At 45.5% G+C, this 21,214-nt stretch overlaps 1 protein-coding gene across 1 annotated transcript in view; it reads right to left on the bottom strand.

Annotated features, from left to right (window-relative positions):
- The window catches only part of Gfm1 (G elongation factor mitochondrial 1), a 28,236-nt gene extending 12,568 nt beyond the window's left edge, over positions 1 to 15,668 (bottom strand). The window contains exons 1-13 of the mRNA XM_090338194.1: positions 15,500 to 15,668; positions 14,141 to 14,293; positions 12,734 to 12,866; positions 12,166 to 12,370; positions 11,519 to 11,635; positions 9,293 to 9,443; positions 7,450 to 7,607; positions 6,936 to 7,020; positions 4,371 to 4,508; positions 3,158 to 3,259; positions 1,869 to 1,925; positions 1,203 to 1,340; positions 34 to 116 (exon numbers count right to left, since the gene is read on the bottom strand). Coding sequence (XP_090194320.1) covers positions 34 to 116; positions 1,203 to 1,340; positions 1,869 to 1,925; positions 3,158 to 3,259; positions 4,371 to 4,508; positions 6,936 to 7,020; positions 7,450 to 7,607; positions 9,293 to 9,443; positions 11,519 to 11,635; positions 12,166 to 12,370; positions 12,734 to 12,866; positions 14,141 to 14,293; positions 15,500 to 15,589 — 1,610 coding nt within the window. The 5' untranslated portion in view covers positions 15,590 to 15,668. The remainder of the gene's footprint in view (positions 1 to 33; positions 117 to 1,202; positions 1,341 to 1,868; positions 1,926 to 3,157; positions 3,260 to 4,370; positions 4,509 to 6,935; positions 7,021 to 7,449; positions 7,608 to 9,292; positions 9,444 to 11,518; positions 11,636 to 12,165; positions 12,371 to 12,733; positions 12,867 to 14,140; positions 14,294 to 15,499) is intronic.
- Between the last annotated feature and the right edge of the window lie 5,546 nt (positions 15,669 to 21,214).

Below are 21,214 nucleotides of genomic sequence, written 5' to 3'. Positions count from 1 at the left end.
GCCTGGTTGTGTCTGATTCCATTATATACTTACTGGACGGGGGCTGTGATGGTCTCTCTAAATGCAACCTTGGGCTTTCCTGTGATACAAGGACAGCTGTATTCTCTTTCCATCCTCTAAAAACAAAAGATGATTTTCTGGTATATTACAATTTGAAAAATATGCTCAAAGAAAATAAAAACCTTAGGCATCTTACACACCTCAGCAACATTCGATGAAATGTGATAACTGAATGGTCTATCTCAAGTCAGGTTAGTGTAAAGATTAATGTCATGATGGATAAATAACAGGAAACTACCTTTAGAAACCTAGTGTTTAATTTACACATAGCACCAGTTACTCTGCACTCTAAAATGTTACCGTTGTTCCACAGGCACTAGACTAACCTAAAGTTTAGGACTTTCTTTCTCAGCTTCAAAGAAAGTCAGGTGCTAGTGACTCACACCTGTAATCCTAGTTACTTGGAAGGCTGAGATCTGAAGATCACTGTTTGAAGCCAACCTAGGCAGGAAAGTCTGTGAGACTCTTACCTTCAATTAACCACCAGAAAACTGAAAGTGGAACATGGTTCAATGTGCTAGAGTACTAAGCCTTACATGAAAAAGCTCAGGAACAGCATTCAGGCACTAAGCTCACCATATTTTTTCCAGAATATTCTGTTTACATACACACGCACACGCGTGCGCGCACACACCCCCACACACGTACGTGTATATGTGTATATATATATATATATATATACACACACATACATGTATACATATGTGTATACACACGCACATACTGGAGAGAAAAGTAGGGAACGCTGCTATTCTAGCCACATTAGAGGCATTTTCATCACAGACTTGGAAGACATGCCTGGAAGACAACTATAGGCTGTCCTAAGAGTAGGACCACTCTGCACTTAACCCAGATGACCATGATGTGGGGATGTGGGGGTGGGTGGATGGATCAATGGATGCTTGAGCCTTGATTCTACAAGTCCACAGTGTCCAATGAAAAGATGCAGAGATCAACAAAAACTAACCTGTAGGCTACACTGGAGGAAGGAGTTTACAAGTCTACCCTGCCAGGGCACAAAGCACAGCAATGCTTGTACAACTGTTAATGTAATTCCTTAGGTTGAGCACGAATGACTTTTCCCCTTAAAACACACACCAGTACCAAGTTTAATTCAACTTAACTTCCTTAGTGTTCATTACCTGAGCATAAATCTCTAGGTGCAATTCTCCCATTCCAGATACAATTGTCTCTTTGCTCTCAGTATCAAAGTGTACTTTAAATGTAGGATCTTCTCTTGTAAACCTGCCAATTCCTTTGGAAAATTTGTCCAGATCATTCTTTAAAAGAGAAAGAAAAGTCATTTTACTAAGCATGAAAAGCCAGGGTAGCCCAGCGCAGTGGCTCTCACCTGTAATTCTAGGTACTCAGGAGGCTGAGATCCAAGGATCGTGGTTCAAAGCCAACTTAGGCACTAAAAAAATGTGAGACTCTTATCTCCAGTTAATCACTAGGAAACGGGAAGTGGCACTGTGTCTCAGGTGTAGGGTGGTAGCCTTAAGCTGAAGAGCTCAGGAACGGAGCCCAGGCCTAGAGTTCAAGCCCCCCCCCCCCCAAAAAAAAAAGAGAGAAGAAAAAAGGCCATCTGACCACTGACAGAGAGAGAGAGAGAGAGACAGAGAGAGACAGAGAGAGACAGAGAGAGACAGAGAAAGAGACAGAGGCAGAGACACACACACACACAATATATATATATATATATATATAGGATAGCTGTTTACCACAAGGCACTACAAGGGCTGAGGAGACAGGAAAGGGAGACTCAAGTTTGTACTGTGGTACACTGAAACATACTTGCAAAGTCCTACCTTGTTAGAAGGCCGCATGGCTACTGAAATGACAGGATCCGGAACATGAATTGACTCCTACAACAGAACAACAGAGACAAGATTATGTGGATCAGGAGAGGGTTAGTGTGACCAGCCAACCTCTTTAGGCTACAGAATGGTTTGTTTTTATATTAAATACATTAACGTAAGAATTAGTAAATGTGCACACTTCCATGAGGCCCTCTCCCAACTGACTGACTGCATCCCTGCAATGAATCCCGATGCTGACACATAGAACTCTTATTGGCACTCTTACACCTGCACTCTAACTCCTTGGTGCGGTACTCTGTCAATCAAAAGAGGCTGTGAATAGAAGACAGGGCTCCATTCTTCACACAGATGCCATCACATGCCATCCCAGCTCTGAGAAATAGGAAATGAACTCAGTTCTAAATGCCACTAGACATTTGGAAAGAGGATGAGAGGGCCAACACCAGGCAGGCTGAAAGGGGGCTCTGAGCAAGGGCCATCTTCATAGCCAGTGAACACGAATCACTTCATACTCCTGTAGTCAGTTTTTAGAGAAGGACTTCATTGTAATACAAAACATTCTCCCATCCTACATCTTAAAAACTACAGATTTGTGATTGTTATAGTGTCCTAATTCAACACGTAAAACTTGGACACTAGAAAGTATTTTATGCAAAAAAACATGCTATAAAATTGTTAATTTATCCCATGACACAGGGACTTACACACTGTTAATGGTACAGAGAACTAGACTGCAGATTGGTCCTATATTCCCTTTAGTGAACTACTCCAGAGAAATTACCCTCATGAGTGAGTGGTCAGAGGATGGAGTGCTGACCTACAGGGGAAAATAAGAAGGTGAGAAAAGGGCACTCAAAGGCAGGAGGTGCCCTAGTGTAACTTCCTCAGAACCCCTGAGTGATGGACAGGGGCCTCCAGGTTGGATGCGTGGGCTACCTGCGGCAGGAACTCCAGGTTCGAGGTGCTGGCTGTCTGCAGTAGAATGTGCGGTGTAGAGCTGGAATGCAGGGGCAGAGCCACCTAGCAGAGTGTTATCTAGCTGACAGCTTTTTCCCACCTTAGTTTGGAAGACTGCAAAACGGCTTTACTAAGTAAAAACAGGCCACTAATTAGCTTACTCATGTAATTTCTCTAATGTTCAAAGAGCTGTGACCATTGGAACCAAAGGAACATGATATAATAAAATTTGCTCTTGTTCTTTTCTGGAGTATTAAGATAAACTACATAATAACCAACTCCTGAAGTTCAGATGATAGTTTTGCTGCTAAATGGCTTACCATAGAAAGGCCACTGTTGTCTTTGTTTGTGAATGTGTCTCCACTTGCACAGTCAATGCCAAACAGCGCGCAGATGTCTCCAGCATACACCTCCTCCACATCCTGGAGACAGTGCACAATGGCACGTGTTAGAATACAAATCAAGCCGTTATTGCCACCATGTATCTCAATGGGCAAGATTCTACTTTAAGTAGGAAGCTCAGAGCTCTGGCTTCATTACTCAAGGCAGGACCTCTGAGCAAGACACCGTGACTCACGACTCTCAATGACTCTCATGGGACTGAAGAGCACGGGCTCTGCATGCCATTACTGTTAGGCAATGAGATAGTACATGACAGGCGCACACTCAACAACTGCAAGGGAAGTTTTGAAAATAACTGCAGAAGAATGGAGCCCAGCTCACTAAAAATACCTTCCATTCTCACAGATGCAAGCGGTCAAGCAAACAGGAAAACAAAGAACAAAGCACCTCTGCCTCCACGCTCCTGAGCCATTGTTCAGTCCTTCAGAGCAGCTGTGGTGGAGGGATCATGTGGGCTGTCTGCCAGTGCTTAGCAGCTGGGCTGCCCTGCCTCTGAGCCACCCGCCACTGGCCCTGGATAGAGCAGGACAGTCACTGATTTCTCTTGCCTGCCCTCGGCTGAGACTCCCAAATAGCCAAACTCTAATCCTCATCTTCCAAAAACAACTTTAGCGCCCCCAAATGCACAGGGGGCTACAGACACATCACAGCCAGGCCAGGCCTTAAGTCAAAGATCACTACTTGACTTGGAGAAATTCAAATTTTTCAACTGGATTCTGGCACCCATATGTTCTTGCAAGGAGGTCGTCAATAGAAATGAAAGCTTTGGGTGGAACATGACCTTCACGCTGAGTGTCTCTCTAACCTTCAAGAGCCACGCTGTGCTGAATGCCCACGACATCCTCTGCAGCCTTTTGTTTTGAGCCAGGGGCTCACTATGTAGATCTGACTGGCCTCAAACTTCTGGTCCTTTAGTCCTACCTCCCCTAGTGCTGTGATTACAGGCACCAGCCACCACACAGGTCTTTGGACTTGCTGAAGAAACTGGTAAATCGTGTACTAAGTCCCTTTTCGCAAGGCTTAGCCACGGAGGAAATGTGGCTTCTCAGAGGCAGTGGTTTGATGGGAGCTCTTGACACGTGCCACTGTAGCCCTGAGCCAGGCAGCAAGGAGGAAGGGTGACACACTTGCCTCCATCAGGTCAGCGTGCATGCGCACCAGGCGCTGCACGCGCACCTTCTTCCTTGTCCTGGTGTTGTAGATTGTGTCGCTCTTCTTCAGCAGTCCCTGGTAACTGCGGACATACGTTAACTGCCCAAAGCGGCCTGCCTAGGAGAAGTGTGAGAAACATGAGAACCAGCCTTCTCGACCGTCCATCTATATGCATCCTTGGGTGTCCCAAGGGTGTCTGGCGAGTGCCAGAATGGGGAAACATGCTCCCCCAAGGGGAAGCTATAGGACATTTCCCAGCATGTACATGGGCAGTACCCTTAGGTTTTCTTAAACTACAGAATCTCTGCTACACACAATGACATGGCTGGCCTTTCTGCTCAAGGTGGAGTAAAAAGATATTGGGGCTCATGCTCTACCACACCTAAACATGGACTTTTTTTGGAAAGATCTTCTTAACACCGATTTTTTACATCATATTTCAAATGTCATGTTTAACAAACCAAGTATTCAAGAAAGGAATCTATGCAAGCACTGGCACACAGATTTTAGAACATAATTAAAATTAAGCTGAGGGTTATGTTATAGATACATATCAATCTATATAACATTATGTCTATAAATTATATATCCCATCATAGATTTTTATGACTATGAAGTTATGTTTATATCTCCAAGACCATGTCCATAACCTGGGATACCTGAATTTTGAGTCATCGCTCTTATATTGGTAAACACTTAAAAGCCCATGAATAAAAATGGTCACTAAAGCACTATTTCTTTTAAATTTAAAATTATTTTTCACTTTCATATTTCATAACTTTTTTTTTTGCCAGTTCTAAGGCTTGAACTCAGAACATGAGCACTATCCTTAGGCTTTCCTCAAGGCTAGTGCTCTACCACTTGAGCCACAGCACCCCAGCTTTTTCTGTGTATGTGGTACCGAAGAGTCAAACCCGGGTCTTTGTCCATGCTAGGCAAGCACTCTACTGCTAGGCCAGACATTTAAATAGGAAAAAGCTCCTCCACTATCATTGTATCCCACAAATAACTACTTTTAATACTTTGCATTTATCTACCATTTTTTCCTATTTAAAAATTACAACAAAAAGCAACAACAGAGGATCTCAGTAATACCTAACTTTTCTGTCAATTGAAACCTTTTAATTCATAGTATCTTTCTATGTCAAGGTAAGCTTCAAGGACACAAAAGCGAAGTATGTTCAGCACCCTGTGAGGCTTCAGTCTTAAGCTGAAGTCAAGGCCAGCAGACTAAGGCCACACCCCCACACCGCACCATTCGCTCCTCCCAGCAAAGCTCTACCACTGAACCCACAGTTACCATCACCTACAGCGCTTGCACTTGGAAACAGCACAGATGGCCAATCATCAGGCAACATCAGGAAAATTATGTACAACTGGTACCCAAACTTGATAGAACATTATGATAAAGTTCAAATGTTTAAATGAAGCCAGGAGTGGCGGCTCATGTCTGTCACCCCAGCAATCAGGAAACTGAAGCAACAGGATTGTGAATTTGAAGACTGCCGGGACTTCAAAAGGAAATGAGACACAATACAAAATACAAAATGTTTAGACTAGTATAGAAACATGGACCGCATCGATAATGCTACTAAGGCAGAAAGTGGATATATGTATATAATCCTAGCTACTTGGAGGAAGAGATGGGGATGACGGCTCAAGGTGGATCTGGCAATGAAGTCCCCAGTCTCCATCTCATAGCCGGGGGATGCACCTGCACCTGTCATCTTAGTGACCAAGGAAGAACAAACAGAGGGTGCAGACCATAGTCCAGGCCACCTTACGTAAAGTGAGATTCTCCCAAAAATATGCATAAAGGGGCTTGCCTAGCAAGCACAAGACCCTGAGTGCAAACCCAGTATTAAGTTACAAAATGCCAGGTGTCAGTGGCTCACTCCTCCAATCCTAGATACTCAGGAGGCTGAGATCTGAGGCTCAAAGTTCAAAGCCAGCTTGGGCAGGAGAGTCCGTGACATTCTCATCTCCAATTAACCACAGGAAAATTGAAAGTGGTGCTGTGGCTCACAGTGGTAGAGCAATAGCCTCGAGCTTAAGAGCTTAAGTGTCAGCACCCAGGCCTAGAGTTCAAGCCCAATGACCAACCAAAAAAAGAAAAGAAAAATAAAAAAATCAAAACTGCAAAGAGAAAATAGAAAGAAATGCAGGTAATAATTTAAGTGTGACAACTTTGGAACTTTTGTTGTGTGGTGGTTCTGAGCTTTGAACTTGGGGCCTCAGATTTGCTTTTCTTACTTGCTAACCTGCCTCTACTTGTTTTGGAGACAGTCTTCAAGATTTTAGTTCCTGAGCTGGCTTCAAACCATGATCCCAGGGATCTTAATCTCCTAAGTAGTTAGGGTTACAAGATGTGAGCTAGCAACACTTGGTTTTAGAGGATTCTTTTCTGCTTCTATTTTCTGCTTTTACTTTTCCCACTGTCCAAATCTTTCACAGGAGTTACAATTATTTTGTAATAGGAGGAAAAGCTTCAAGGTAAAGAAAATAACTATAGTTTATAGTTATATATGGCAGGAAGCAACTCACCTCCAGTTTAAAAGCCAGGCCCACAAATGGGTGGGTTCCATCTCTTTTCGAGCTCATTAAGATCTTGGTTTTCTCTTTCGAATCACTTAAAAGAAATATGAGGTTATTAGGGTATGTGACATTTCTTTTTTATCAATTAGTTTTGTCAAAGCACTATTATTGGAGAAATGATCAAAGAAACTTAGGTTTGTCTCTTAAAGTTTTGGGTTTTTTCTTAATGGCAAGAATAGCTGGTCCCAAATGAGAAAATGTTCTAAGGTTATAAACATTGGGAGATGATAAAATAAATCATTCTTACACTACCCCTGACACAGTGACCAAGCTATATCACAAACAATTTCATATTGGAACTGAATAGTAAGCTTTCGTCTATACATCAAGCTGTTTTCCAACCAAAGAAGGTGACTGATATTTTCTAATTATGGGAAGACCATCAACATAACCAGAAGAAATGCCTTCACAGTTTATAGGATTTTGTTACCACATTTTTTCCTAAATTAGTTACAAGACTTACTCTTCCTTATTGAGAATGGCATAATTCTGGACTTCAGAGGGGTTGGGGAGGAATTCTAGAACAGCATCAAGAAGAGGCTGAACTCCTTTGTTCTTCAAGGCACTTCCCAAGAGAACAGGGGTAAATGATCTGCTGAGGGTAGCTCTTCGGATTGCCAGCTACAAAGACAGAAAGAAAAGGGAAATCAGCTACTCATCAATGTTAACACCATATTGTGTTTTAGAGCATTTACAATCATCTTGTGTAGAGACTAAAATCTAGTCCCAATAATTTAAGGTCATAATAATTTGAAAAGAAGTCATATCAGAAATTCATTTAGTGTTCAACTGGAATAGTACAAGCCATGTAATTGTCTAAAACCGAAGAGGCAATATATATGCAAAAACAACCTCTGTAAGGCACACAGAGAAACATCATCAGCCAGCTGTCAGCTTAGAGAAGGGACAGGGATAGGGCAGATGGCAAAAGATATAACAGCGTTTTCTGCAGACCTTTGTAAACTTTATATGTTTAAATCATACGGAAGTACTATCTAATTAAAACATCTAAGTTCATTCTTTCTCTGTCTTTTGTGCCTGTATTGGGGCTTGAACTCTGGGCCTTATGCCCCCATGGCTGACTATCACTTGAGCCATACTTCCACTTCTGTCTTTTTTTTTTTTTTTTTTTGCTAACAAAATGGAGATGCTCTTTATCCAAGGATAATAAGCATTTGTCTGCATGGGCTAGCTTTGAACCTTGATCCTCAGCCTCTTGAGTAGTTAAAATTACAGGCAAGAGTGAGTAGTGCCTGGCCTTTTCTTTTTAGATGGTCCACCTCTGTAATCCTAGCTGTAGGAAGGTATAAGTAGGAGGATCTCATTCTGAGGCCCATCTCAGGCAAAAATGTGAGATCCTATCTGAGAAACCAGTGTGCAAAAAGGAAGCTCACGTGAGTAGACTCACAAGATAAATATCCCCTTGAATATGGCACTTAGAATGCCTTCGAAGTTCACCATGCTATACCATGTCTAGAACTGTTCCTGTTAAGTGTAAAAGACACTGCAATGGCTGTCCAGATGAGATCCTGTCTCCCTTTCCTTTCACTTGTCAGTGAACGGCGGGCCGCTTCTACCTTTGGGCTCGGGAAAACAAGATTTGAGACGCCTTTCTCTGTGCACACCCAGAAGGGAATGGCAGGGTTGGAGGGTCTGAAGTACCGCCAGCTTGTGGTGGCTGCCGTCTGCACTCCCAGCAGTGAGCACAGGGAGGAGGCTCCACATCTCCACACTCTCACAGCACAGGCTGCCTGGCACTGTGCTGTTTCACTGGCATCCACTGCAGAGGGCGCAATGTGGTTTGTGGGCACTTCCTGCATGGCTGAAACTGCTAGGCTGCTTCTTTCCACATACATCTACCAGAGGATGGCGGGTCCCAGGCTGGAACCTCTTCCTCTCTGTTTCTAGGCACTGTGGAGTGGAGAGCCCGTAAGGCTGTGCACATTTCCAGTCATTACAGCAGTGGAAGGGACAGCTTTGAATGTGCAAGCTCTGGCCATTCCATCTTAGTTTGTCTTACTGCTATAGTTTTTTTTTCTGTGTATCATTTCTTTTTATTAAGCCAAGAAGCTGGCCATTTAGGTATCTTCTTCCTGAACAGATTATGACTTCCTTCTCACTTGAGTGTACTACACAATTCATTTTCTTCCCCACAAGAGGAGATGATACACCAAATATGTTATATAAGCCATTACATTCTATAAACTTAGATTGCCTTAATCAAGTCACATGAAAAGCATCATATCCCTGACCCACAAAACGAACAAAACCTTCTTGTTAACAAGGCTTATTATCAGAGCACTTGCCTTTAAGTCAGAAACTGAAGGAATTTTTTCCTCCAGAAACAGCTCACCAAGCTTTTCGTCTGAATTGGCAACACATTCAATTAGCTCCTGCCGATGGTCTGCTGCCGCTGCCCGAAATTCAGCTGGAATTTCACCATATCGGACAATCTGACTAAGAAAGAAATGCTTTATTTAAGTACTCCAGAGATAACCAATTAGACATATGAAATATCAATGAGAAAGGTATAATGAATGACTAAAACATTTTCTAAGTAAGAAAGAACGCTAATAGATTTGCATCTGAATGGCAAATTAGGAGTAACATATTTTTAAAATTCCGACAGAACAGTGGGGAAAAACACTGGGCAAATAACTTACTCAAGGCTGTACTATAAGTAAACAAAACGGCCAAGGTTCAACAGTATCCCACCATGAGAAAACTGCCTATATACTTTTATAATAAGTACCATATTCTGTCTTCTGTGTTACACTCTGTAGAAATGAATAATATAACACAAATTCCTTTCCAAACTTAATATAAACTGTTTTTCCTTATTCTAGAGATCTAAACTGAACATATGCTGCAAAAATACTTCTAACATCAGAACAATGATATGGAAGGATTTCAAGTAAATACAAGATCAAAACTCTGTCCAATGTAGTTATAGCTGCGTGTTTAATACTCACATCATACCAAGGGCTAACCTAGGTATATCTATCTATCTTCACATCATACAAAGTCATTTCTACTATTTCCATCTTACACAAGGTAATTAAAGTAATTCACCCAAGGTTGTACTACTAAGAAAAGCAAAAGCAATATGCAAATCCAAGCTTACGGAAGCACCTGGGCTTCCTGGAAACCGGACTAACCCTAATCTTAATTAAGAGATATTACAATCTCAAGATCTTACTGTATTTCACACTAATAACAAGGCCAATCACGTTTTTTTTCCCACATAAACTATCCCAATTTGTATTAAGAAAGCAACAAAACAGACTAACATCAACATACTCTTCTGCTCATCTAGGGCCTGAACAGGTAGAAGTCACAAGGAAAACGAGCACAGCTGAAGAATGGATCCACTTGATATTTTAGAACACCGTCTGATACTACTTCAAGATATTTTCTTAAAAGTGAAAAGCTAACCCTGGTGATGCCCATCTGTAACCCCAACACCTGGGGAAAGCAGGCCCGCAGGAGCGAGCCCTGCCTGTAAGCGACGTGGCAAGTTCAGACTACCTGGGCTGACAGCCAGGAAACTGTCTCCAAAAACAAAAGGAAGTGAATGTGAACTCAGGAAAAAGAAGATGCCAATTCCAGGTTGGCCCAAAGTAGTTCTTAGCTGCCTACGAATGCACTCTGCGGTCTCAGATCTCATTTCCGGCATCAGGAAGACCCTTTCCAGTGAGCCAAGGGGGAAGAGAACCACCTGTGTGTTAGTGCACAGGAATGTATAAGGGAAGCAGCTATCCTGGTTGTCCTGGCAATGTGGACTCATTAGTTCCAAGTATGTACCAAGCAGTTCAAGGGACTGGGGATGTGGCAGTAATGAGGCAAGGGGAAAAAAAACCCTGCTTCCTACGTGAGATACAACAATGCCATTTCTCACTTGTCACACAAAAACTGAGAGAAAACATCTCATTGTGGCTGATGTAGATCAGTTACAGGACACAGATCTCAATGCCACCCACCAAGCACCACCCCAACCCCCCAGGGAGGAAGAGAGCCACAGGAAGGCCTTTGGAGAAAGCACAGGGCGCAGGGTCACTCCCTGGAACCAAGGGTCATGTGTGAACTCGTAGTACCCCGACCTCTGCCAGGCAAACTGTCACCTGCAAACTTGCAGCCACCACAGTTCCAGCCTTACCTGACATATACTGTCAGAACTCCCTGGACTGATCTGGACTGGGTCTTAGCAAGCCCTTGAGGAGACATTGATGGAAGTTGATTTCAACAGCCATTAGGGCAATGGCAGAATGAATGAACCGTGGAAAACCGAGACAGTGCAGCAGCCGTCCATGCCAATGGCCTCCTCCCAGCAAGTGAGCTATGGTGGCATGCCCAGACTACCCACAAGCAACATCGTTCCCAATGAAGGCCAAGAGCACGACTAGGACTCGGCCGTCTCACAAAGCTTGCCTAGCCATGCTTCAAATTCCCATTCTACAGCTGATGACCTGAGCTTTCCCGTCTTTCACGGTTTTTGAAATGTAAGATTTTAGTAGTATACTTTTAACACTTACCCAAAGTCTCCATCGAAATAGATAGCTCGTTCCTCAATCAGATCTATTATGCCCTTAAAATTACCCTCCAAACCAATGGGTATTTGCAGAAAAGCTGCATTGTGATTTAGTTTAGACCTGAAAAAATAAAAGGACACTGCTTACCACTTTTCTTCTTCCTGTACAATCCTTTTGAAATGATACCTATAAAAGTAGACCAGTGGCAGATTTCCTAAGACCCAGCAGGGTGAAAGCCAATAGGAAGGGAAGGTTTGAGGTAGGTGAGGCCCAGGTGAGCAGCCGCAGGAATAGCCAATCAAGTTAACCTTCAGTGCCTGGGTACTCTGTTCCAGAGCAGGAACCAAGTTCCCCAATTTACGGAGAAAGCAGGGGAAGAAATCACATCATAAACCAAATCAGTCCATTCAGGATTTTTCCCTATGACTCACATGAGTAGGGTTTTTAGAAAAGAATTATGGGCAAAGTTTAGCAATGTAGCACTGCTTGTCCTCTGGCCTGAGGCTGACTGGCCCACACCCTGACCCCTCACTGCTCTGTAGCTCCACCCCTCATCTGGGCTCAGCCCGGATCTGCAGCTCAGCCCTCCATCTGAGCTCAGCCCCTCATCTGCAGCTCAGTGCTTCAATACCCCACCAGCAGTCCAGTACCTCATCTGCTGCAAGGCCCTGGTGGGGTTGGAGCCCATTCGGTCCAGTTTGTTAATGAACGTAAGGAACGGCACATTATAGCGCTGCATCTGCCGGTTGACCGTCATAGTCTGGCACTGCACGCCCCCGACGGCACAAAGGACCAGGACGGCCCCATCCAGCACGCGCAGGGCTCGCTCCACTTCGATCGTGAAGTCCACGTGGCCTATGGGACACAGAGCAGTAGGGTTTCAGGAGTGGCCCAGTGTTCACAGACTTAATAATGAAAAAGTGTCTGTGTGTCCTGGAGCACAAGCCTTCTAGTTAGCACAGACTTCCCAGCTTGCCAAGGCACTTGCATTGTCAGCCGTAGGCTCAACAAGACCACGGTGGTTTCTGGAGGAAGGGAGGAACACGTGGGGATGTATGGAGGGCAAGAACCTTCCCCACCATGCACGTCTGCACTTCTGTGAAGGAAACAAGACAAGATGACGTGTTCTGGGCACAACAGCACCGAGGGGTTACTCAGACGTGAATGGGGTCCCAGGAGGAGGAGGACCAAGGGTGCTCTATCCAAAGCAGCACTCACCAGGGGTGTCTATAATGTTGATGTTGGTATCTTTCCACATAGTGTAGGTGGCTGCGGACTGAATGGTGATTCCTCTCTGTCTCTCCAGTTCCATCGAGTCCATCACAGCACCAACGCCATCTTTACCTTTCACCTACACACAGCATAAGTCAGACTGCATCCACACTGAGAAGGAAGCCCACTGAAATGGAGCCAGACTAAGCTGGAGGCCAAATCCTCTGTCTCAGAGACAAGCGGTGGCCAGTTCTGCCCTGCCTTTGCTGCCAAAACTCTCTGCACTGCTATTCTCAGCTAAGGCTAAAGCAGACCAAACCTGCTAGCCTCAGAAGGAGATCCCTCTCCAGCCCACTAACCTTGCCTTAATCCACGAGCAGGTGGAAAGAGAACAGACCTTTCCCAGCTCCGTCCACGTGGACAGGACTGTTTATAAAGCACAGGACTCAACAAGGATTCTCTCTAGCTGAAAACATGATTTTAAATGGAGAGTAAGGGTGCACACTGGCGTAGTAATATCTTCAGAAAAGTGTCAAAAAAAATTAAAACCTTCCACTAACATTATTTGTCATTAAAAATAGCAGGGGACCAGTGGCTCATACCTGTAATTCTAGCTATTGAGGAGTCTGAGACCTGAGGATCACCAATTCAAAGTCAGCCTGGGCCAAGAATGTGATAGTTATTTCCAGTTAAACACAAACACACACACACACACACACACACACACACACACACACACACACACACACACACAGAGCTGGGAATGGAGCTATGGCTCCAGTGGTAGAGCACTAGCCTTGAACAAAAAAAGCTATAGGAGAACACCTGGGCTCTGAGTTCAAACCCCCAAGATCAGAACACACAGCCCCCACACACATAAGTTAAAGCTATTTGAACGGTTGCTTAAGGGTACATTTTATTGATTTAACATTCTCTTATGTGGCAGAACAGAACTTGAACTCAGGGCCTTGTACTTGCTAGAAGGTACTCAGTCACCTTTATCTTTTTTTCTCTTGTTATTCAACAGGGTCTCCCACAGTCCTAGTTAAACTTCAAGGCTGATACTGGGATGGCAGGAACCCAGTGCTCTGCCTAGCTTTTTGTTAGTTGAGATGGAGTCACCTGTGTATTTTCCCCACATGTGGCCTTGAACCTCAACTCTCATGATCTTAGTAGGCAGGATTTATAGCTGGATTGATCACTTAAAGGCCGACCTGCTGTGGATACTCACAGTGACTTGCAGACACAATTACTCAGGAGAATATCCCAAGGCAACTTCAGCTGTTCCCTTAGTACAGGAGAATACAGGTAAAGACCCATGGTTTTAGGCTGGTGCCGACACTAGCAAACAACTGGCTGGAACTCCCAACCCTGGAGTCAGCAAACCCAGGTACTGCCCCGTGGCCCGTGTACCTCATGCATCTTGGCGATCCTGCCCGTGTAGAAGAGCAGCCTCTCCGTCAGCGTGGTTTTCCCTGAATCGATGTGGGCAGAGATGCCGATGTTTCGTAGTTTCTCATTAGGGATGATCCCTGATGAACACCACCGGCAGGCTTTCCACTTCACCTGGAAAAAGCACAAGGGCTCAGCTCAGTGCACTGTTTTCTCCAAACATACACCAAGGCTGCCGAGGGCTGGAGGGAAATGTTACCAAGAGAAGAATGTGAGTCGTGTTCGTAAGAAGCAGGATAGAACAGGTCAGATATCTTTGCCAAATGTTTCTTTTAAAATACACACCGAAGTGTAAGGGCAGGCACAGAAATGAGAGACAAAGGGTGAACAAATGCAACAGTGGTACTCACTAGACTCTACGTGGAAAATGAAACAACTTGTGGATGGAGATGGGAGGAAAAACTGGGAGTGAGGAAAGGGGTGACACTGTCCAGAAAGAAACATACTCTCTACTTGATTTATGTAACTGTGACCCCTCTCTATGATAACGGTAAACATTACAAAAGAATATACACAAAAGGCAAGAAACGGTGTTTCCTGCCTGTAATACCAGAGATACTCAAGAGGCTGAGATCTGAATTAACCATCAATAAGCCAGAAGTGGAGGTGTGGCTCAAGTGTAGTGTACAGTAGTGAGTGGAAAAAGCTAAGGAGCAGCACCGAGGTCCTGAATTCAAGCTCCAATACCACTACCACAATAATAATAACAACAACAATAATAAAAGGGAGGGTCAAAACAGGTGAGCTTTCTTTGAAGTACACATTGAGGGCTTGCTAGACAAGCACTCTGCAGCTTGGGCCACGACTTTAGCCATCTGATCGGAGGGGAGCGACAGTTCCCGGCATGTACTTGAGACACAGTTTCAGCTGCAGTGTTTTCAGCATAGTTTGTCTGCCTGGACAGCAGCTCACGGCGAGGGTGGGGTCGAGGACTTACAGGAGGGACCCTTGTTTACGACAAGGCACCGCCACCCCCCAAGTCTGCATCGCAGTAGGAAGCGCGGTCCCGAAGACTCGCGTCCGGGCCCTGGCGGGCGGGCTCTGCTGTCTACAGAACCGAGACGTGACGGGGAGGTCGCGGTGCTGGACCGGGCAGCGAGGACACCCAGGGCCGGCGGGGACCCCGGGCTCCGGAAACCGCGTGGGGTCGCCGGCCAGACCCAGGCGCCGGGCACCGGCTGCGCGCGCTGCGGCCCCGGGTCCAGCCGGGAACCCCCGCCCCCTCCCCGGCTCCCCGCCCCCTCCCCCGGCCTGACCTTCACCCGGGTCAGCAGCCCTGGGCGGCCCCGGGCCTTGCCTGGCCGCTCCCCGCACCCGTACCTGCGTCCCCGGCCGGCTCAGTGTGGCGGGACCCCGAGAAAGAGGCCCGCGCCCCAGCGCCGCGACGGCGGCCGCTCCCAGAAGCCTCATAGCGACCGGCGGGACAGCGGGGTTGGCGGCTCAAGCCCACGCAGCGCCGGCTCCACAGCCCGAAGCTCCCAAAGTCACGCCGGAGAGCAATGTGCAGGAGCACTTCCGGGTCGGAGGGGCGGAGGGCGGGGCGAGGGGCGGGGCGGGGCCGCGCGCGGAGCGTCGCCGCCGTGCGCGCGCCCCCTGCCGGCGCGGAGGAAAAAGCGCGTTGGTTCGCTCACCCCGCCAGGGTGACTTCCAGTCCGGCTGTTTGCTGGCTAGTGGCGCAGTCCTACTCCGGTAGCTAGGCCCTGCTCTCGTGGTTCACGCACAACTCTAGGGCTGCGGGGTCGTTGGCTTCGCTTGGCTATGGTTGCACAGCTTGGACGAGCAGTGGGCAACTCCAGGGATGGCCCCCGCCCCTGCGGGCTTCCGCCCACCGCGCCCCCCTCCGCCCACCGCGGGCCCCGCCCACCACCCCCGCACCTCTGCGCGGCAGGTGAGGTGTCAGGACCATTTCCGAGGCGCGCCCCGCGTCCACGGCCCCCACCCCCGGTGGTGTATTCCGCTAAGAATCCTTGTGGCCGGGAGCGTGGCCCAGCGGTAGCATGCTCTCCTCGTGTGCACGAAGACCGGGGTTCGAGTCCGCAGAACCAGAGACACAAAACCAGGACTGGCGCCATGGCTCAAGTGGCAAGAGCATAGCCTTGAGCAAAAGGAGGCTCAGGGACGGTGTCCAGGCCCGGCCTATGGCCCAGGGCCACCACCTCCCCACCTCATCCTGACCACTGACCACCCTCCCGATGACCACCACCTCCCCCTGACCACTGACCACCCTCCCGATGACCACCACCTCCCCACCTCATCCTGACCACTGACCACCCTCCCGATGACCACCACCTCCCCCTGACCACTGACCACCCTCCCGATGACCACCACCTCCCCACCTCATCCTGACCACTGACCACCATCTCACCACCTCCCTGACCACCCTCCTGATGACCACCACCTCCACACCTCCCCCTGACCACTGACCACCCTCCCGATGACCACCCTCCCAAGATGGTCTCTGCTCTTCACCTCAGCTTGACTCAGCTTCCTAGCAGGATCCCACCTGGTCACACTTGCAGGAAGTTTCCACTTTTCTTCCCTGTGGTACAGTAGTGTCTAAGTGTCCGTCCTGTGTACGTGGACCTTTGGTCCACTTGGAGTACACGGTAAGACACAGCGCTCTAGTTTCAGTCCTGTGCATGTGGAAACTTTACCTGGCACCATTTCTTGGAGAAACTATCTTTTCTCCAATGTAGGTTTTAGTTTTGTCAAATGTCAGATGACAGCGTGGACATGTTTCTGGGTCTTCCCTACTTCATCAGTCAGTAGTACCATGTTGTATTATTTGGGCTCTGTTGTATAAAGTCTGGTATTGTGACTTACCCACCATGTTTTGGATTGGCTATTTGTAGATTTTTATGCTTCCATATGGATTTTCAAATTGGTTTTTCTATTAGTGAATGATATTGGGATTTGCAAACATTTCATCCTTCTGTAGACTATTTTTAGTGGACTATCATAGTACTAATTCTGCCAATCCATAAGAATGGGAAGTCATTCATCTGATAACTTTTTCAATTTCCTTCAAAGTTTTATACTTTTTGTTACATCTCTTTCACCCCTTCGTTATTCCTGTGTATTTTTGAGGCTATTATGGAATTTCCCCATTTTTAGCCTGTTCTCATTGTTGTATAGAAAAGCCACCTTTCTTGAATGCTAATTTTCTCTCTACGTAGCTAAAAGTTTTTTTTAATCAAATCTGAATTTTGGGGTGGAAATGTTCAGCTATAAGATCTTTCAACAGGAAAAATTTGATTTTTTTCCCTAATGTCCCATTAGTTTCTCATTGTTAGAACTAGGAATTTCAGGGGCTGGGAGTTTGGCCTAGTGGCAGAGTGCTTGCCTAGCATGCACAAAGACCCGGGTTCGATTCCTCAGTACCACATACATAGAAAAAAGCCAGAAATGGTGCTGAGGCTCAAGTGGTAGAGCTCTAACCTTGAGAAAGTCCAAGGACAGTGCTCAGGCCTGGAGCTCAAGCCCATGACTGGCAAAAAAAAAAAAAAAAAAAAAAAACTAGGAATTTCAGTGCTGTGCCAACTGAGTGGACATTTTTGATTCTTTTCCCATTTAGTATGGTTTGGGATATCCGTTTGTATACCCTTTATTATACATTCCTTCTACTCATAGTTTGCTTAGGACTTCTTATCAAAAGGATATTGAATTTTATCAAAGGCTCAATATAGAAAGCTTTTTGTGTCTGTTCATCAAAGAGACTGGTGTTTTTTGGTTGTGTCCTTGTCTAATTTTGTAATTAATGAGTGTAGTTCTGGATTTATAGAATGGATTTGGTAGTGATCCTTAACTATTTCATGGAAAACTTTTAGGAGTATTGGTGTTGCCTTTCTTAAAGGTTTGGTAGAATTGGTGAATCTGTCAGGGAATTCTTTGAGAGACTACTACTGCTCCAATCTCATTGTTTGGTGTAGATCTATTTGCATGGTTAATGTCCCCTTGGTTATTTGGATATAGATTCTCAAATATTATCTTAAGAACTTAAAGCCATTGGCATTTGTTTATAGTCCTTTCCTTCCTCCTCTTAGATTGTCTTAAGGGTTTTTGTCTTTTTTTAATGACTTTGGTTGCATTCTTTGCACAGTTTCAAATTCACTGACTGATTTGTGCTCCAATCTTCTAATTTTTAGCTAGTGTTTGATTTCTGTCTTGAGGCATATCATTAGGGTATTTGAAATTGTTTTTATGTAGCTGTTTATATCAACCTCCTGCCACCAACTCACACACACACATCTAGGACTTTGTTTTCTCAACAAATGGAGCAGTGTACCAGTGGAAGAACTGAGGGAGCTGGGACTGAATTCTGTCAGTTCAGTTATAAGGCTGAGCCCTGCACACACTCTGAGCTCTGGTTGGCAGTGCCCCTCAAGGACTTATCCAGATGGCTCCTGGATGCCAGGCACTCTGCCAGCCACAGGCTTCGTTGGTTTCTCGAGTGACGCCTGAGCATGGGGACTTGCTTGAGCCAGGGGAGGGAGTTCCTGGCGCGCCTTACCTCCTTAGCTCACCAGCATCACATGGAGCAGGCCACCCGTGACTGAGCTCCTCTGGCGCTCCTCCTCCAGTGGACTAGCACTGATCCTTTTCTGTTGTGGACAAAGCTGCTTAGGGGCATCCTGACCGAAGGTCTGCCCTGGACAGCTTCCTGTCTGCAGAAAGCTGTGGGCAGCAGAAGCAGCTACACTACACTCCAGCAGCTCAGAGGCCTGTTGGTGGAGACTGTCGGCTTTGCTTGGGCAGCCATCCCGCAGCAGGGCCGCCCTGAGATGGAGCTGCACTGCTATTCTCTCAGGGACAGGAGCCAAAGGTTGCCCTGTTGCAGGCTGCGTGGTCACACTGGGAAAGGGCCGACCTGCCATGTCCCTGCACAGGGCCCAAGGCTCATCCCACCGCGAGGACTGCAGGCTCACGCAGAGGTCCAGGCTCTTGGACTGGATGCTTCGGGCAAGGCTCCTGGGGAGATCTTGAGTGAAAGCTGGCTCAGGAAGACAGCCATTCTTCTAAGGCTCAGTTACTGGCTGCACACTGCCTAAGGGACATCTGATATCAGACAAACAGCTAGAATAAAACATAGCAGCCAAGCCCTTGGTCAATTATAGCCTTAAGTGGGAGGACAGGAGGGTGTGAGTTCAGGTCCCAGCACTGCTTTATTAAATACATGGACAAAGGAACCAAAAAGCCTAAACAAAGAGGAAAAAAATACACTAAGAAAAGCCAGGTGCAGTGGCTCATGCCTGTAATCCTAGCTACTCAGGAGGCTGAGATCTGAGGATTGCAGTTCAAAAGCCAGCCAGAGCACAAAAGACCTAGAGACTCTAATCACTAGAAAATGGGAAGTAGGGCTGTGGCTCCAGGGGTAGGGTGGTTAGCCTTGAACTGAAGAGCTCAGGGACAACATTCAGGCCCAGGGGTAGGGTGATTAGCCTTGAGCTCAGAGCTCAGGGACAGCACCCAGGCCCAGAGTTCAAGCTCCATAACCCACAGGAAAAAAAAAACCCACAAAGAAATACTTTATACTTTTAGTGAAAATCTACTGAATTAAGTTAGTTATCTACTTAGAAGCCATCAGTGTGAATAGATAAATCTCTTGTATTGGGGATCTGAGTAATGGGTAGTTGTTAATATATTAATGTGCTTTTAATTTCTCTACAATGGAGGTCATCAAATAGTATAGTTGATTACTTTGAAAATAAAGACAACTTGGAAAACTCGTGTGCAGATATACTCTGATTCCAGAAAATGGGGCAACACTGTAGCAATAGTATATAATTCTGTATTTTTCTTAAAAAGTGAGCTCCATGTTTACATCCTAAAAATGAGGATAAAGAATTACTGTCTCCAATCCAGAGCATGGCAGGTATTTAATCCTGGGAACTGAGAAGGCCTGTGCTGTGAAATGTACACATCGTCTGCAGGGCCCTGACCCACAGCCTCTAACCATCACACGTTCCCCAAGCGTTCCCATAAAGATCACTGTGACACAACAAGAAAGAGATGTTTATTTCATTAATTTCCATGGCAAATAAATTGAAATGGAAAAAGTATGCAGTAACTGCTATATGATTTAAAGGCATTATACTGATAAGCACAATTATGAAATTAGCTTCACATTTAAGTGAGTATGATTTAGACAAAAGGAGTAGGGGATGGAGTGGTGGCCTGGCCAAATCAATTTATGAAGAAATGTTATGAAAATTCCTTATGGAAATTCCCCAATACCTTATAGGATGCCACTCATATCCTAATCTACGTATTAGAGGAAAACTTTAATGAATTACTTTTTTCAGCTAATTAGAAAAATAAATTAACTGACTTAAATCTTGTTTTAGTGACTGAAATAAGTCACTGCCTGCCACCTTAACCACTTAGGAGGCTGAAACTAGAAGAATCCTGCCCAGCTTGGGCAAAATAACTCAAAAATAACTGGAGGGATGGCCCAAGCCTAGCTAAGAACGCTGCATTCAAACCCTACAGCCACCAACCAACGAACAAGATCCACAGGCTGGCATGAGCACTGTGCCATTTTACTTCTAAACTTCAGAGGGACGAGGGCTCTTCTGTTCCTTTCTCCCTGACAGAAGGATTATTTAAAGAAGCCAATGTGAGAGTGAAGACTTTTATGTTTGTAAATTTCAACCTTTTTATAAAAACACACCAATGCCCAAGTTCTAGAATAAAAAGGCCAAGATGAATGTTAAGGGCATAATGACAAAAAGGAACAACTACATTATTAAACACCTTGCTTAAGCACCCACATTGGCTGTCTAGTAAATTTTGAGACAATCTATCATTCTAGTTTCCAGACTACCAAATGAATTTTTCTAAATGTCAAAAGAAGGTGAGCAGTTTCTCTAAGGACTCTACAATGTTAACCTTAGAGAGAAATTAATCTATTCGTTAAAAAGGAGAAGGGAAACATGCCACCTCAGGAAAATAAAGAGAAAGGTTAATCTAAACATGGCTGAGTGTTGATTGTAATATGTTATTTTTAAAGCTTAAAGCTAGTTGCTTATGTACAAT

Source organism: Megascapheus bottae, chromosome 1, assembly GCF_031878675.1.
Source record: "Megascapheus bottae isolate mThoBot1 chromosome 1, mThoBot2.hap1, whole genome shotgun sequence".
Taxonomy (NCBI): domain Eukaryota; kingdom Metazoa; phylum Chordata; class Mammalia; order Rodentia; family Geomyidae; genus Megascapheus; species Megascapheus bottae.
This window is presented reverse-complemented; position numbering and strand designations above follow the sequence as displayed.